The following is a 17910-nucleotide window of genomic DNA, read 5'->3' as shown; positions in this document are numbered from 1 at the left end:
AGAGAGAGAGAGAGAGGGGGATAGAGAGAGAGAGAGAGAGGGGGATAGAGAGGGGGGGATAGAGAGAGGGGGGATAAGAGAGAGGGGGGATAGAGAGCGGGGGGATAGAGAGCGGGGGGATAGAGAGCGGGGAAAGACAGAGAGGGGGAACAGAGAGTGGGTGGACAGAGAGGGGTTGGACAGCGAGACTGGGGGACAGCGAGAGGGGGACAGCGAGAGGGGGGACAGCGAGAGGGGGTACAGCGAGAGGGGTACAGCGAGAGGGGGGACAGCGAGAGAGGGGACAGCGAGAGAGGGGACAGCGAGAGAGGGGACAGCGAGAGAGGGGACAGCGAGAGAGGGGATAAGAGAGAGAGAGGGGGGGAAAGAGAGAGAGAGTGGGGGGAAAGAGAGAGAGAGTGGTGGAAAGAGAGAGAGAGTGGGGGAAAGAGAGAGAAATATCGAGAAGTTATGAGTGAAATGTATAAATTAGATTTAAATCCCTCCCTTCGCTTTCCAGCAAAGCTGACAATTTTTCCTGAAAAATCTCAACCATTGAGAATTTACTCTCCTCAGGAGGAATGGGAGTATATTAAAACCTTAAAGTTAATCCTACTGAATAAAATATTAAAGTTACACCGATTATTCAAATGGCAATTTTGAAGTACCTGCTGTATGAGTTGTTTTTTTGGAGCTTTTGAATTAAGTACATGCTATACCTTTTCATTCGCTGGTATGGGACGTGGTTGATTTAATTTTTTTTACCTTATTATTAATTACTATATATATAAAACTGTTTTGTAGGAAACCTTTATAGTATTGTATTTTAGTGGTCCGTGTAGGACCTGTTTTGTATTAATCTTTTTATTTCTTTTATTTGTTTCAATACTTATGGTTTTAGGTCTCTTATATACATATATTCATTTATTTTTATTTTTCGAGAGAGAGAGGGGACAGCGAGAGAGGAGGTGGACAGAGAGGGGGTCAGATGAGGGAACAGAGAGGGGGACGGGGGACAGAGGGGGGAAGAGGGAGAGGGAGCGGTAGAGAGAAGGAGGCAGGCAGAGATAGAGAGTGGTAGACAGAACAGGCAGTATACAGAGAGAGAGGTAGAGACAGATGGAGGCATAGAGAGGGAGGGGGTGGGGAGAGGGAGGGGAGAGGGAGAGATGTTTTGACCCTGCTTTACTTTACTAAGGGGGACAGAGAGAGAGGGGACAGAGAGGGGGGGGACAGAGAGAGAGGGGACAGAGAGGGGGGGGACAGAGAGGGGGGACAATGAGAAGGGTGGACAGCGAGAGGGGGTGGGACAGAGGGGGAGGTTGGGACAGGGGGGGTTGGGACAGAGAGGGGGGGACAGAGAAAGGTGGGGGAAAGAGAGAGAGGGGGAAAGAGAGAGAGGGGACAGAGGGAGGAGACAGCGAGACGGGGGGTCGGGAGGGAACAGAGAGGGAGGGGTTATAGTGAGGGGGACAGAGAGATGGGGCGACAGACAGAGAGAAGGGGGGACAGAGAGAGGGGGGTCTGGTGGGGACAGCGAGATGGGGAGGGGGGGAACAGAGTGGGAGGGGAGAGGGGCAGGGGAAAAGGGGGGAGGGGAAGAGGGGGAAGATGGGGGTTCAGCAAGAGAGAGGGAGACAGAGAGGGAGGGGAGAGGGGGCAACAGAGAGAGGAACAGACAGGGAATAGTGGGGGGGCAGTGGGGGGGTACAGAGAGAGGGGGTCAGATGGTGAAACAGACAGGGGGACAGAGAGAGGGAATCAGATGAGAGAACAGAGAAGGGGGACAGAGAGGACAGAGATAGGGGGGGGGGAGAGAGAGAGAGCGAGAGAGAGAGAGAGAGAGAGAGAGGATAGAGAGAGAGAGAGGGGATAGTGAGAGAGAGGGGATAGAGTGAGAGGGGTATAGAGAGGGAGGGGTATAGAGAGAGAGAGGGATAGAGAGAGGGGGATAGAGAGAGGGGGATAGAGAGAGAGGGGGATAGAGAGAGAGGGGGATAGAGAGAGAGGGGGATAGAGAGAGAGGGGGATAGAGAGAGAGGGGGGATAGAGAGAGAGAGAGGGGGGATAGAGAGAGAGAGAGGGGGGGATAGAGAGAGAGAGAGGGGGGATAGAGAGAGAGAGAGGGGGGATAGAGAGAGAGAGGGGGGATAGAGAGGGGGGGGGGATAGAGAGAGAGGGGGGGATAGAGAGAGAGAGAGGGGGATAGAGAGAGAGAGAGGGGGGATAGAGAGAGAGAGAGGGGATAGAGAGAGGGGGGGATAGAGAGAGGGGGGATAGAGAGAGGGGGGATAGAGAGAGGGGGGATAGAGAGAGGGGGGGATAGAGAGAGGGGGGATAGAGAGAGGGGGGATAGAGAGAGGGGGATAGAGAGAGGGGGGATAGAGAGAGGGGGGATAGAGAGAGGGGGGGATAGAGAGAGGGGGGATAGAGAGAGGGGGGATAGAGAGAGGGGGGATAGAGAGAGGGGGGATAGAGAGAGGGGGGATAGAGAGAGGGGGATAGAGAGAGGGGGATAGAGAGAGGGGGATAGAGAGAGGGGGATAGAGAGAGGGGGATAGAGAGAGGGGGGATAGAGAGAGGGGGGATAGAGAGAGGGGGGATAGAGAGAGGGGGGGATAGAGAGAGGGGGGATAGAGAGAGGGGAAAGACAGAGAGGGGACAGCGAGAGGGGACAGCGAGAGGGGGACAGCGAGAGGGGACAGCGAGAGGGGACAGCGAGAGGGGGACAGCGAGAGGGGGAACAGAGAGTGGGTGGACAGAGAGTGGGTGGACAGCGAGACTGGGGGACAGCGAGACTGGGGGACAGCGAGACTGGGGGACAGCGAGACGGGGGGACAGCGAGACTGGGGGGACAGCGAGACTGGGGGACAGCGAGAGAGGGGGGACAGGCGAGGGGGGACAGCGAGAGGGGGGACAGCGAGAGGGGGGACAGCGAGAGGGGGGACAGCGAGAGGGGGGACAGCGAGAGGGGGGCAGCGAGAGGGGGGCAGCGAGAGGGGGGCAGCGAGAGGGGGGCAGCGAGAGGGGGACAGCGAGAGGGGGGACAGCGAGAGGGGGGACAGCGAGAGGGGGACAGCGAGAGAGGGGACAGCGAGAGAGGGGATAGAGAGAGAGAGAAGGGGGAAAGAGAGAGAGAGTGGGGGAAAGAGAGAGAAATAGTGAAGTTATGAGTGAAATGTATAAATTAGATTTAAATCCCTCCCTTCGCTTTCCAGCAAAGCTGACAATTTTTCCTGAAAAATCTCAACCACTGAGAATTTACTCTCCTCAGGAGGAATGGGAGTATATTAAAAAACCTTAAAATTAATCCTACTGAATAAAATATTAAAGTTACACCGATTATTCAAATGGCAATTTTGAAGTACCTGCTGTATGAGTTGTTTTTTTTGGAGCTTTTGAATTAAGTACATGCTATAGCCTTTTCATTCGCTGGTATGGGACGTGGTTGATTTAATTTTTTTTACCTTATTATTAATTACTATATATATTAAACTGTTTTGTAGGAAACCTTTATAGTATTGGATTTTAGTGGTCCGTGTAGGACCTGTTTTGTATTAATCTTTTTATTTCTTTTATTTGTTTCAATACTTATAGTTTTAGGTCTCTTATATACATATATTCATTTATTTTTATTTTTCGAGAGAGAGAGAGGGGACAGCGAGAGAGGAGGTGGACAGAGAAGGGGTCAGATGAGGGAACAGAGAGGGGGACGGGGGACAGAGGGGGGAAGAGGGAGAGGGAGCGGTAGAGAGAAGGAGGCAGGCAGAGATAGAGAGTGGTAGACAGAACAGGCAGTATACAGAGAGAGAGGTAGAGACAGATGGAGGCATAGAGAGGGAGGGGTGGGGAGAGGGAGGGGAGAGGGAGAGATGTTTTGACCCTGCTTTACTTTACTAAGGGGGACAGAGAGAGAGGGGACAGAGAGGGGGGGACAGACAGAGAGAGGGGACAGCGAGAAGGGGGACAGAGAGGGGGACAATGAGAAGGGTGGACAGCGAGAGGGGGTGGGACAGAGGGGGAGGTTGGGACAGGGGCGTTGGGACAGAGGGGGGGACAGAGAAAGGTGGGGGAAAGAGAGAGAGGGGACAGAGGGAGGAGACAGCGAGACGGGGGGTCAGGAGGGAACAGAGAGGGAGGGGTTATAGTGAGGGGGGACAGAGAGATGGGGCGACAGACAGAGAGAAGGGGGGACGGGGGGGACAAGAGAGAGGGAGGTCCGGGGGGGGACAGCGAGACGGGGGAGGGGGGAACAGCGTGGCAGGGAAGAGGGGGCAGGGGGAAGAGGGGGGAAGATGGGGGTTCAGCGAGAGAGAGGGGAGACAGAGAGGGAGGGGGAGAGGGGGGCAACAGAGAGACGGAGGAATAATGGGGGGCAGTGTGGGTACAGAGAGAGGGGGTCAGATGGTGAAACAGACGGGGGACAGAGAGAGGGGGACAGTGAGGGGGTCAGATGGGGGGGACAGAGGGAGGGGGAGGGGGGACAGAGTGGGAGGGGAGAGGGGCAGGGAAAAGAGGGGAGGGGAAGAGGGGGGAAGATGGGGGGTTCAGCAAGAGAGAGGGAGACAGAGAGGGAGGGGAGAGGGGGCAACAGAGAGAGGAACAGACAGGGAATAGTGGGGGGCAGTGGGAGTACAGAGAGAGGGGGGTCAGATGGTGAAACAGACGGGGGGACAGAGAGAGGGGATCAGATGAGAGAGCAGAGAAGGGGGACAGAGAGAGAGGGTGGGATGGGGGGGACAGAGATAGAGGGGAATAGAGAGAGAGAGAGAGAGACGAGAGAGAGAGAGAGAGAGAGAGAGAATAGAGAGAGGGAGAGAGAATAGAGAGAGGGGGATAGAGGGGGGATAGAGGGGGGATAGAGGGGGGATAGAGGGGGGATAGAGAGGGGATAGAGAGAGGGGGGGATAGAGAGAGAGGGGGATAGAGAGAGAGGGGGATAGAGAGAGAGGGGGATAGAGAGAGAGGGGGATAGAGAGAGAGGGGGATAGAGAGAGGGGGGGATAGAGAGAGGGGGGGATAGAGAGAGGGGGATAGAGAGAGGGGGATAGAGAGGGGGGGGATAGAGAGGGGGGGATAGAGAGGGGGGGATAGAGAGGGGGATAGAGAGGGGGATAGAGAGAGGGGTGGATAGAGAGAGAGGGGGATAGAGAGAGAGGGGGATAGAGAGAGAGGGGGGGATAGAGAGGAGAGAGAGGGGGGTATAGAGAGGGGGGGATAGAGAGAGAGGGGATAGAGAGAGAGAGAGGGGGGATAGAGAAGGGGGGATAGAGCGGGGGAGGGGGATAGAGAGAGAGAGGGGGGGGATAGAGAGAGGGGGATAGAGAGAGAGGATAGAGAGAGAGGGGGATAGAGAGAGAGAGAGAGAGAGAAGGGGATAGAGAGAGAGAGAGAGGGGGATAGAGAGAGAGAGAGAGAGGGGGATAGAGAGAGGGGGGATAGAGAGAGGGGGGATAGAGAGAGGGGGGATAGAGAGCGGGGGGATAGAGAGCGGGGGGATAGAGAGCGGGGGAAAGACAGAGAGGGGGAACAGAGAGTGGGTGGACAGAGAGGGGTTGGACAGCGAGATGGGGGACAGCGAGAGGGGGACAGCGAGAGGGGGACAGCGAGAGGGGTACAGCGAGAGGGGTACAGCGAGAGGGGGGACAGCGAGAGAGGGGACAGCGATGAGAGGGGACAGCGAGAGAGGGGACAGCGAGAGAGGGGACAGCGAGAGAGGGGATAGAGAGAGAGAGGGGGGGGAAAGAGAGAGAGAGTGGGGGAAAGAGAGAGAGAGTGGTGGAAAGAGAGAGAGAGTGGGGGAAAGAGAGAGAAATATCGAGAAGTTATGAGTGAAATGTATAAATTAGATTTAAATCCCTCCCTTCGCTTTCCAGCAAAGCTGACAATTTTTCCTGAAAATCTCAACCATTGAGAATTTACTCTCCTCAGGAGGAATGGGAGTATATTAAAAACCTTAAAGTTAATCCTACTGAATAAATATTAAAGTTACACCGATTATTCAAATGGCAATTTTGAAGTACCTGCTGTATGAGTTGTTTTTTTGGAGCTTTTGAATTAAGTACATGCTATACCTTTTCATTCGCTGGTATGGGACGTGGTTGATTTAATTTTTTTTACCTTATTATTAATTACTATATATATAAAACTGTTTTGTAGGAAACCTTTATAGTATTGTATTTTAGTGGTCCGTGTAGGACCTGTTTTGTATTAATCTTTTTATTTCTTTTATTTGTTTCAATACTTATGGTTTTAGGTCTCTTATATACATATATTCATTTATTTTTATTTTTCGAGAGAGAGAGGGGACAGCGAGAGAGGAGGTGGACAGAGAGGGGGTCAGATGAGGGAACAGAGAGGGGGACGGGGGACAGAGGGGGGAAGAGGGAGAGGGGAGCGGTAGAGAGAAGGAGGCAGGCAGAGATAGAGAGTGGTAGACAGAACAGGCAGTATACAGAGAGAGAGGTAGAGACAGATGGAGGCATAGAGAGGGAGGGGTGGGGAGAGGGAGGGGAGAGGGAGAGATGTTTTGACCCTGCTTTACTTTACTAAGGGGGACAGAGAGGAGAGGGGACAGAGAGGGGGGGACAGAGAGAGAGGGGACAGAGAGGGGGGGGACAGAGAGGGGGACAATGAGAAGGGTGGACAGCGAGAGGGGGTGGGACAGAGGGGGAGGTTGGGACAGGGGGGGTTGGGACAGAGAGGGGGGGACAGAGAAAGGTGGGGAAAGAGAGAGAGGGGGAAAGAGAGAGAGGGGACAGAGGGAGGAGACAGCGAGACGGGGGGTCGGGAGGGAACAGAGAGGGAGGGGTTATAGTGAGGGGGACAGAGAGATGGGGCGACAGACAGAGAGAAGGGGGGGACAGAGAGAGGGGGGTCTGGTGGGGACAGCGAGATGGGGCAGGGGGGAACAGAGTGGGAGGGGAGAGGGGCAGGGAAAAGGGGGGAGGGAAGAGGGGGAAGATGGGGGTTCAGCAAGAGAGAGGGGAGACAGAGAGGGAGGGGAGAGGGGGCAACAGAGAGAGGAACAGACAGGGAATAGTGGGGGGGCAGTGGGGGTACAGAGAGAGGGGGTCAGATGGTGAAACAGACAGGGGGACAGAGAGAGGGAATCAGATGAGAGAACAGAGAAGGGGGACAGAGAGGACAGAGATAGGGGGGGGGGGAGAGGAGAGAGAGAGCGAGAGAGAGAGAGAGAGAGAGAGAGAGAGGATAGAGAGAGAGAGAGGGGATAGTGAGAGAGAGGGGAAGAGTGAGAGGGTAGTAGAGAGGGAGGGGGGTATAGAGAGGAGAGAGGGGATAGAGAGAGGGGGATAGAGAGAGGGGGATAGAGAGAGAGGGGGATAGAGAGAGAGGGGGATAGAGAGAGAGGGGATAGAGAGAGAGGGGGATAGAGAGAGAGGGGGGATAGAGAGAGAGAGAGGGGGGATAGAGAGAGAGAGAGGGGGGATAGAGAGAGAGAGAGGGGGGGATAGAGAGAGAGAGAGGGGGGATAGAGAGAGAGAGGGGGGATAGAGAGGGGGGGGGGGATAGAGAGAGAGGGGGGGATAGAGAGAGAGAGAGGGGGATAGAGAGAGAGAGAGGGGGATAGAGAGAGAGAGAGGGGATAGAGAGAGGGGGGATAGAGAGAGGGGGGATAGAGAGAGGGGGGATAGAGAGAGGGGGGATAGAGAGAGGGGGGATAGAGAGAGGGGGGATAGAGAGAGGGGGATAGAGAGAGGGGGATAGAGAGAGGGGGGATAGAGAGAGGGGGGATAGAGAGAGGGGGGATAGAGAGAGGGGGGATAGAGAGAGGGGGGATAGAGAGAGGGGGGATAGAGAGAGGGGGGATAGAGAGAGGGGGGATAGAGAGAGGGGGATAGAGAGAGGGGGGATAGAGAGAGGGGGATAGAGAGAGGGGGATAGAGAGAGGGGGATAGAGAGAGGGGGATAGAGAGAGGGGGATAGAGAGAGGGGGATAGAGAGAGGGGGGGATAGAGAGAGGGGGGATAGAGAGAGGGGGGATAGAGAGAGGGGGGGATAGAGAGAGGGGGGATAGAGAGAGGGGAAAGACAGAGAGGGGACCAGCGAGAGGGGGACAGCGAGAGGGGGACAGCGAGAGGGGACAGCGAGAGGGGACAGCGAGAGGGGACAGCGAGAGGGGGGAACAGAGAGTGGGTGGACAGAGAGTGGGTGGACAGCGAGACTGGGGGACAGCGAGACTGGGGGACAGCGAGACTGGGGGACAGCGAGACTGGGGGACAGCGAGACTGGGGGACAGCGAGAGGGGGGACAGCGAGAGGGGGGACAGCGAGAGGGGGGACAGCGAGAGGGGGACAGCGAGAGGGGGGACAGCGAGAGGGGGGGCAGCGAGAGGGGGGCAGCGAGAGGGGGGGGCAGCGAGAGGGGGGCAGCGAGAGAGGGGGACAGCGAGAGGGGGACAGCGAGAGGGGGACAGCGAGAGGGGGGACAGCGAGAGGGGGGACAGCGAGAGGGGGGACAGCGAGAGGGGGACAGCGAGAGGGGGACAGCGAGAGAGGGGACAGCGAGAGAGGGGATAGAGAGAGAGAGAAGGGGAAAGAGAGAGAGAGTGGGGGAAAGAGAGAGAAATAGTGAAGTTATGAGTGAAATGTATAAATTAGATTTAAATCCCTCCCTTCGCTTTCCAGCAAAGCTGACAATTTTTCCTGAAAAATCTCAACCACTGAGAATTTACTCTCCTCAGGAGGAATGGGAGTATATTAAAAACCTTAAAATTAATCCTACTGAATAAAATATTAAAGTTACACCGATTATTCAAATGGCAATTTTGAAGTACCTGCTGTATGAGTTGTTTTTTTTGGAGCTTTTGAATTAAGTACATGCTATACCTTTTCATTCGCTGGTATGGGACGTGGTTGATTTAATTTTTTTTACCTTATTATTAATTACTATATATATAAAACTGTTTTGTAGGAAACCTTTATAGTATTGGATTTTAGTGTCCGTGTAGGACCTGTTTTGTATTAATCTTTTTATTTCTTTTATTTGTTTCAATACTTATAGTTTTAGGTCTCTTATATACATATATTCATTTTATTTTTATTTTTCGAGAGAGAGAGAGGGGACAGCGAGAGAGGAGGTGGACAGAGAAGGGGTCAGATGGGGAACAGAGAGGGGGACGGGGGACAGAGGGGGGAAGAGGGAGAGGGAGCGGTAGAGAGAAGGAGGCAGGCAGAGATAGAGAGTGGTAGACAGAACAGGCAGTATACAGAGAGAGAGGTAGAGACAGATGGAGGCATAGAGAGGGAGGGGTGGGGAGAGGGAGGGGAGAGGGAGAGATGTTTTGGACCCTGCTTTACTTTACTAAGGGGGACAGAGAGAGAGGGGACAGAGAGGGGGGGACAGACAGAGAGAGGGGACAGCGAGAAGGGGGACAGAGAGGGGGACAATGAGAAGGGTGGACAGCGAGAGGGGGTGGGACAGAGGGGGGAGGTTGGGACAGGGGGCGTTTGGGACAGAGGGGGGGGGACAGAGAAAGGTGGGGAAAGAGAGAGAGGGGACAGAGGGAGGAGACAGCGAGACGGGGGGTCAGGAGGGAACAGAGAGGGAGGGGTTATAGTGAGGGGGACAGAGAGATGGGGCGACAGACAGAGAGAGGGGGGACGGGGGGGGACAGAGAGAGGGAGGTCCGGGGGGGGACAGCGAGACGGGGGAGGGGGGAACAGCGTGGCAGGGAAGAGGGGGCAGGGGGAAGAGGGGGGAAGATGGGGGTTCAGCGAGAGGAGAGGGGGAGACAGAGAGGGAGGGGGAGAGGGGGCAACAGAGAGACGGAGGAATAATGGGGGGCAGTGTGGGTACAGAGAGAGGGGGTCAGATGGTGAAACAGACGGGGGACCAGAGAGAGGGGGACAGTGAGGGGGTCAGATGGGGGGGACAGAGGGAGGGGGAGGGGGGAACAGAGTGGGAGGGGAGAGGGGCAGGGAAAAGAGGGGAGGGGAAGAGGGGGGAAGATGGGGGTTCAGCAAGAGAGAGGGAGACAGAGAGGGAGGGGAGAGGGGGCAACAGAGAGAGGAACAGACAGGGAATAGTGGGGGGCAGTGGGAGTACAGAGAGAGGGGGTCAGATGGTGAAACAGACGGGGGGACAGAGAGAGGGGATCAGATGAGAGAGCAGAGAAGGGGGACAGAGAGAGGGTGGGATGGGGGGGGACAGAGATAGAGGGGAATAGAGAGAGAGAGAGAGAGACGAGAGAGGAGAGAGAGAGAGAGAATAGAGAGAGGGAGAGAGAATAGAGAGAGGGGGATAGAGGGGGGATAGAGGGGGGATAGAGGGGGGATAGAGGGGGGATAGAGAGGGGATAGAGAGAGGGGGGGATAGAGAGAGAGGGGGATAGAGAGAGAGGGGGATAGAGAGAGAGGGGGATAGAGAGAGAGGGGGATAGAGAGAGGGGGGGATAGAGAGAGGGGGGGGATAGAGAGAGGGGGATAGAGAGAGGGGGGATAGAGAGGGGGGGATAGAGAGGGGGGGGATAGAGAGGGGGGGATAGAGAGGGGGATAGAGAGGGGGATAGAGAGAGGGGTGGATAGAGAGAGAGGGGGATAGAGAGAGAGGGGGATAGAGAGAGAGGGGGGATAGAGAGAGGGGGGATAGAGAGAGGGGGGATAGAGAGAGGGGGGATAGAGAGAGGGGGGATAGAGAGAGGGGGGATAGAGAGAGGGGGGATAGAGAGAGGGGGGATAGAGAGAGGGGGATAGAGAGAGGGGGGATAGAGAGAGGGGGGATAGAGAGAGGGGGGATAGAGAGAGGGGGGATAGAGAGAGGGGGGATAGAGAGAGGGGGGGATAGAGAGAGGGGGGATAGAGAGAGGGGGGATAGAGAGAGGGGGGATAGAGAGAGGGGGGGATAGAGAGAGGGGAAAGACAGAGAGGGGGACAGCGAGAGGGGACAGCGAGAGGGGGGGACAGCGAGACGGGGACAGCGAGAGGGGGAACAGAGAGTGGGTGGACAGCGAGTGGGTGGACAGCGAGACTGGGGGGACAGCGAGACTGGGGGACAGCGAGACTGGGGGACAGCGAGACTGGGGGACAGCGAGAGGGGGGACAGCGAGAAGGGGGACAGCGAGAGGGGGGACAGCGAGAGGGGGGACAGCGAGAGGGGGGCAGCGAGAGGGGAGGCAGCGAGAGGGGGGCAGCGAGAGGGGGGGCCAGCGAGAGGGGGGCAGCGAGAGGGGGGACAGCGAGGGGGGTACAGCGAGAGGGGTACAGCGAGAGGGGTACAGCGAGAGGGGGGACAGCGAGAGAGGGGACAGCGAGAGAGGGGGACAGCGAGAGAGGGGTACAGCGAGGGGGGGGACAGCGAGAGGGGGGACAGCGAGAGGGGGACAGCGAGAGGGGGGACAGCGAGAGGGGGACAGCGAGAGAGGGACAGCGAGAGAGGGGACAGCGAGAGAGGGGACAGCGAGAGAGAGTGGGGGAAAGAGAGAGAGAGTGGGGGAAAGAGAGAGAGAGTGGGGGAAAGAGAGAGAGATAATATCGAGAAGTTATGAGTGAAATGTATAAATTAGATTTAAATCCCTCCCTTCGCTTTCCAGCAAAGCTGACAATTTTTCCTGAAAAATCTCAACCATTGAGAATTTACTCTCCTCAGGAGGAATGGGAGTATATTAAAAACCTTAAAGTTAATCCTACTCGAATAAAATATTAAAGTTACACCGATTATTCAAATGGCAATTTTGAAGTATCTGCTGTATGAGTTGTTTTTTTGGAGCTTTTGAATTAAGTACATGCTATACCTTTTCATTCGCTGGTATGGGACGTGGTTGATTTATTTTTTTTTACCTTATTATTAATTACTATATATATAAAACTGTTTTGTAGGAAACCTTTATAGTATTGTATTTTAGTGGTCCGTGTAGGACCTGTTTTGTATTAATCTTTTTCTTTCTTTTATTTGTTTCAATACTTATAGTTTTAGGTCTCTTATATACATATATTCATTTATTTTTATTTTTCGAGAGAGAGAGAGAGAGAGGGGGACAGCGAGAGAGGAGGTGGACAGAGAGGAGGTCAGATGAGGGAACAGAGAGGGGGACGGGGGGACAGAGGGGGGGAAGAGGGAGAGGGAGCGGTAGAGAGAAGGAGGCAGGCAGAGATAGAGAGTGGTAGACAGAACAGGCAGTATACAGAGAGAGAGGTAGAGACAGATGGAGGCATAGAGAGGGAGGGTGGGGGAGAGGGAGGGGAGAGGGAGAGATGTTTTGACCTGCTTTACTTTACTAAGGGGGACAGAGAGGGGGGACAGAGAGAGAGGGGGGTCATAGAGAGAGGGGGGTCATAGAGAGAGTGAAGGGGGGACAGAGTGGGGGATAGTGATGGGTTGACAGAGAGAGGGAGGGGACAGAGAGAGAGGGGGATAGTGAGGGGGGGATAGAGAGTGGGGATAGTGACGGGTTGACAGAGAGAGGGAGGGGACAGAGAGAGCGGGGGGATAGAGGGGAGATAGTGACAGGTTGACAGAGAGAGGGAGGGGACCAGAGAAGGGGGGGACAGAGAGAGAGAGGGGGATAGTGAGGGGTGGATAGAGAGGGGGGGGGACGGAGAGGGGAACAGAGAGGGGGGCCGGAGAGGGGAAGAGAGAGGGGGGAAGAGAGAGGGGGGGAAGAGAGAGGGGGGAAGAGAGGGGGGGAAGAGAGGGGGGGAAGAGAGGGGGGGGGAAGAGGGGGGGGAAGAGAGGGGGGGCAAGAGAGGGGGGGGAAGAGAGGGGGGGAAGAGAGGGGGGAAGAGAGGGGGGGACGAGAGGGGGGGAAGAGAGGGGGGGAAGAGAGGGGGGGGAAGAGAGGGGGGGGAAGAGAGGGGGGGGAAGAGGGGGGGGAAGAGAGGGGGGGGAAGAGAGGGGGGGGAAGAGAGGGGGGGGAAGAGAGGGGGGGAAGAGAGGGGGGGAAGAGAGGGGGGGAAGAGAGGGGGGGGGAAGAGAGGGGGGGGAAGAGAGGGGGGGGGAAGAGAGGGGGGGAAGAGAGGGGGGGAAGAGAGGGGGGGGAAGAGAGGGGGGGAAGAAGAGAGGGGGGAAGAGAGGGCGGGTAAGGGAGGGGGTAAGAGGGAGAGGGGGTAAGAGAGAGGGGTAAGAGAGAGGGGGTAAGGAGAGGGGTAAGAGAGAGGGGGTAAGAGAGAGGGGGGTAAGAGAGAGGGGGAAGAGCGAGGGGAGCGGTAGAGAGAAGGAGGCAGGCAGAGATAGAGATAGAGAATGGTAGACAGAACAGGCAGTATACAGAGAGAGAGGTAGAGAAAGATGGAGGCATAGAGGGGAGGGGTGAGGGAGAGATGTTTTGATCCTGCTTTACTTTTATTTGCTCCAGCAAATGAATCATGTATTGATTTTTCCACTGCTGAGGTGCCGAGCACGTGAAATGCTCCTTTTTTAAACTCTCCTCCCCGAACTGTGCTAATATTTCTCTGTCTATCTCTCTCTTCAGGTCGGTACAGCATCGCAGGCCAAAGGACTTGTACTGTAGTGTCGCGTTCTATGTAAATATTTCTGATCACTTGTGTTCTAATATCAAAGAGCAGAAGAAGGACCTGCAGTCGAAGCATCCACCTGAACAAGTGGCAAAGCCTGGGATGAGAAGACTGGCTAAGCAGCAGGCACTCTGGTGGTAATCAAATTTCTTTCCTTTAGTTCCCTCCCATTGATTCACAGAACTGGGGATTTATTTTAGAATGGTTTATTATCACTGACATATGTTGTGAAATCTGTGGTTTTGTGGCAGCAGCACAATGCAAGACATAAAAATTTACTATGAGTTACAATAAGAAATATTTTTAAAAGTGCATAAAAGAGGTAATGGCCATTCAGAAGTCTGATGGCAAAGGGGAAGAAGCTGATCCTAAAATGTCTGTTTAATTCTGTGTTATGTTGCTCTGGGATTTGTTAAAGGGAATCTGGGCGAAAACAAGGTAGAAAGGAATGGCAGGCGTTGTCTGGGGCAGAAACCAGCAAAGCAGACATGTGAAGTTGAGAGAATCCAGTGTGGCACTGAGGAATGCTAGAATCATTCTTCACCCTTTCCACCGCATGCTACGGGGAGAAGTGTTCAGCATTACCGGTGAAAGGATGTCTCCAGCGTAGCGCTTGACTGGGTATGGCTTCCTGCGATAAGTGCCCTCCGCCTGAGAAACTCTGCGTCGCTTCTTAGCTTCTTTCTGTCGTATTCTCATCAACTGCACACGCTTTTGTCGTTTACTGATGATAACTAACACAACAAAGTACATGCAATGAGTTTTTAAGCATTCCAGATTTCTTCTCTCCACCCCCCCCCCCCCCAACCATTCCTCCCCTTTAACAAGTTGCTTACATCATGACTTGAATCGTGGAGCACTGCAGCACAGAAACAAACCCTTTGAGCTACCTAGTCCATGCCAAACTGTTATTCTGCTTAGTCCCATTGACCTGCACCTGGACCATAGCCCTCCTGTCCATGTTCTTATCTAAATTTGCCTTACATGTTGGAATTGAACCTGCATCCACTCCACTGGCAGTTCACTCCACAGTCGCACAACCTTTTGAGTGAAAAGTTCCCCGCCCACCATGTTCTCCTTAAATATTTCATCTTTCATCCTTAAACTATGAGCTCTAGTTCTAGTCTCAGTGGAAGAAGTCTGCTTTTAATTTACCCTGTCAAAACCCCTCAATTTTATATACCACTATCAAAACTCCCCTCAGTCTCCTACACTCCAAGGGTTAAAGTCCTAACCTTTGCAAACTTTCCCAATAACTCAGATCCTCAACTCCCAGCAACATTCTTGCACATTTTCCCCATACTTTCTCAATCTTGATATCTTTCCTCTAGGTAGCCAACCAGAACTGCACAGAGAACTTGAAATTTGGCCTCATCAACATCTTGTACAACTTCAACATAACATTCCAATTCCTGTACTCAATACTCTGATTTACGAAGGCCAATGTGCCATAAAATCTCTTTGGAACCCTATCTAGGCCACCTTGAAGTAATTATGGACCTGTATTCCCAGATCCCTCTGTTTTACCGCATTTCTCAGTGCCCTACTGCTCACTGTGTAAGACCTAACCTGATTGATCTTCCCAAAGTGCAACACTTCATACTTTCTGCATTAAATTTTATCTGCCAGTTTTAGCCCATTGATCCAGATCCCACTGCAAGCTCTGATAGTCTCCTTTGCTTTCCACTATGTCCCCAATCTTGGTGTAATCCACAAATTTGCTGATCCAGTTATTCACATCATCATCCAGATCATTGATATAGATGACAAACAAAGGACCCAGCACCAGTCCCTGCAGCACTACACTAGTCACAGGCCTCCAGTCAGAAAGACAACCATCTACTACCACTCTTTGGCTTCTCCCACAAAGCCAATGTCTCATCCAATTGACTACTTCATCTTGAATCTCAGTGACTGAACCTTCGTGACCAACCTCCCATGTGGGACCTTGTCAAAGGCCTTGCTAAAGTCCATGTAGACAACATCCACTGACTTGCCTTCACCAGCTTTCCTGGTAACTTCCATGAAAAAATCTAGATCAAAATGTATGTTCTCCCCAAATTTTTATACTTATTTCAATCTATCCCAATTTTTATTCCTAAATCTTTTTTTGATTCCTTAGACTCTATTATTTTGTCATATCTGTGGCAGAATAAGCGCTCTAGAATTAATAAAATCCACCTCCAAAAATCTAAAAAAGAGGGTGGCATGGCTTTACCTAACTTTCGCTTATATTACTGGGGCAGCTAATATACGTTGTGCTGCCTTCTGGTCTTTCTTCCACGGTCAACCTGAGTGCCCTAACTGGGTGGCAATGGAGTTGAGCTCCACTAAAGAATTATCTATATCTGCACTTCTTGGCTCTGCACTCCCTAGCAGTCTGCCCAGATCAATAGCTAATCCTCTGGTTAGACACACTTTGCCTATATGGGCTCAGTTCAGGAAATGCTATGGTTTCCAGGGGTTTTCCATTTCTAGCCCTGTCGCACATAATCACCCTTTTTTACCTACCACGTTCGATTCAGCATTCCATGTTTGGTACAGGAAGGCCATTAGACATTTTGAAGATCTCTTCATTGATAACCGCTTCGCTTCTTTTCAACAGCTCTCTGTTAAGTTCAACCTGCCTAACGCTCACTTTTTCAGATATCTCCAAATCCGACACTTTACTGCTCCTTTAATTCCTAACTTTCCTGAAATGCCTGCGAAAAATGCTATGGACCTATTTCTCTCCATTAATCCACTAGGTAAAGGTTTAATTTCAATTATCCAAGATAAACTAGCAGCCTTACGACGGGCCCCTATGGATAAAATTAAAATGGCCTGGGAGCAGGATTTAAATATCTCCTTATCCGAGGAGAGCTGGGACTCAGTTCTCAAATCGGTTAACTCAACCTCTCTTTGTGCTCGCCATTGTCTCTTACAGTTTAAGATTGTTCATAGAGCCCATATGTCTAAATCTAAACTATCTCGATTCTACCCTGGCATTAGTCCGCTCTGTGATAAATGCAAGAGGGGCGTGGCCTCTCTCATCCATTTGTACTGGTTCTGTCCTAGCTTGGAGAAATTCTGGAAAGATGTCTTCACTACACTATCGGGTATTCTGAATCAGCACCTAGAACCTAACCCCTTAATTGCTCTGTTCGGTTTTTGGGGCGAGACAGATTTATGTCTGGGTCTGACCAAATGCCGAATACTATCCTTTGCCTCTCTCCTGGCGAGACGCTTGATCCTCCTTAGATGGAGAGATGTTGCCCCGCCCACTCATGCGCAATGGCTTAACGACATTATGGCCTGCTTGGACCTCGAAAAAAATTCATTATTCAGTTCTCAATTCGGATTTAAAGTTCCATAAGATCTGGGGGCCTTTTATCGAGTACTTTCATAACCTTCCTCTTGACTAGGGTTTTTTTTTCTTTTCGGTCCCTTGCTTTCAGCTCCCTTTTTTTTCTGGTAGTAGGCATTATTATCCTCTGTTGCTAAGTGTATTCACAGTCTGGGAGTTTGACTGTCCGGACTTATACTCTCTATATTGTGTGGTGGTTGGTCTGGAATTGTTGTTTTTTTTTCTTGTGTTGTGGGGCTTGGGGAGGACACTAAGCTCACTTGTCTTTAATTTAGGTGCTTTTTTGTTAAATTCTCTTCCTTTGTAGCATATTGTTATTGTATGCTTAACCTTGCTCTGTATTAATGCTCCTCATTGGGATTTGGGGTTTTTAATTTTGTAAAATGTTTTGAAAAACTAATTAAAAAAATTTAAAAAAAAATAAAAATCTAGATCGGTTAGATTGGTTAGACACGACCTACCGTGCTCAAAGCAATGTTGACCCTCCCTAATCAGGCCCTGTTTATCCAAATACTTATGCAGTATATCTAGTCCCTTTGAATACCTTCTAATAATTTACCCACTACTGACATCAGTTTCACCAGCCTATAATTTCCTGGCTTATTCTTAAGAGTCTTTCTGGAACAACATAACATAGTATCAATCCTCCAGCCCTCCGGCACCTCACCCATGGCTAAGAAAGTTTTAAATATCACTGCCAGGGCCCCTGCAATTTCTGACCAGCGTTCCACAGGGTTTGAGGAGACAATTTGTTAGGCCCTGGGAACTTATCCACCCTAATTTGCCTTTAGACAGCAAGCACCACCTCTTTTGTAATCCGGATACAGTCTATGACCTCACTACTGTTTTGCCTCAGTTCTATAGACCCTGTGTCTGTCTTGCAAGGAAATACAGATACAAAAAAAAAAAATCACTAAACATCTCCCCCATCTCTTTCAGCTCCATGCACAGATGAGCAAGCTTCATGAACCCATTTTGTCCCTCGCTGTCTTTTTGCTATTAATGTATATGTAGGAGCTCTTGGGTTCGCTTTCACCTTATGTCATCTTTTGCTTTTATTATACTGCTAGAGTGCCTCATTTGTTCCTTCCTGCACCTCCTTCTAACCAGGGC

General features: G+C 52.3%; 1 protein-coding gene across 4 annotated transcripts in view; it reads right to left on the bottom strand.

The window, feature by feature from the left end:
* The window catches only part of LOC140741157 (transmembrane protein 198-like), a 178820-nt gene that overhangs the window by 86366 nt on the left and 74544 nt on the right, over positions 1 to 17910 (bottom strand). For all 4 annotated transcript variants that reach the window (XM_073071002.1, XM_073071003.1, XM_073071004.1 and 1 more), the window contains one exon: positions 14037 to 14185. In XM_073071002.1, the coding sequence (XP_072927103.1) occupies positions 14037 to 14185 (149 nt within the window). The remainder of the gene's footprint in view (positions 1 to 14036; positions 14186 to 17910) is intronic.

Source organism: Hemitrygon akajei, chromosome 18, assembly GCF_048418815.1.
Source record: "Hemitrygon akajei chromosome 18, sHemAka1.3, whole genome shotgun sequence".
Classification (NCBI taxonomy): Eukaryota; Metazoa; Chordata; class Chondrichthyes; order Myliobatiformes; family Dasyatidae; genus Hemitrygon; species Hemitrygon akajei.
Note: the sequence above shows the minus strand (reverse complement) of the source record. Positions and strands in the feature narration are given on the sequence as shown.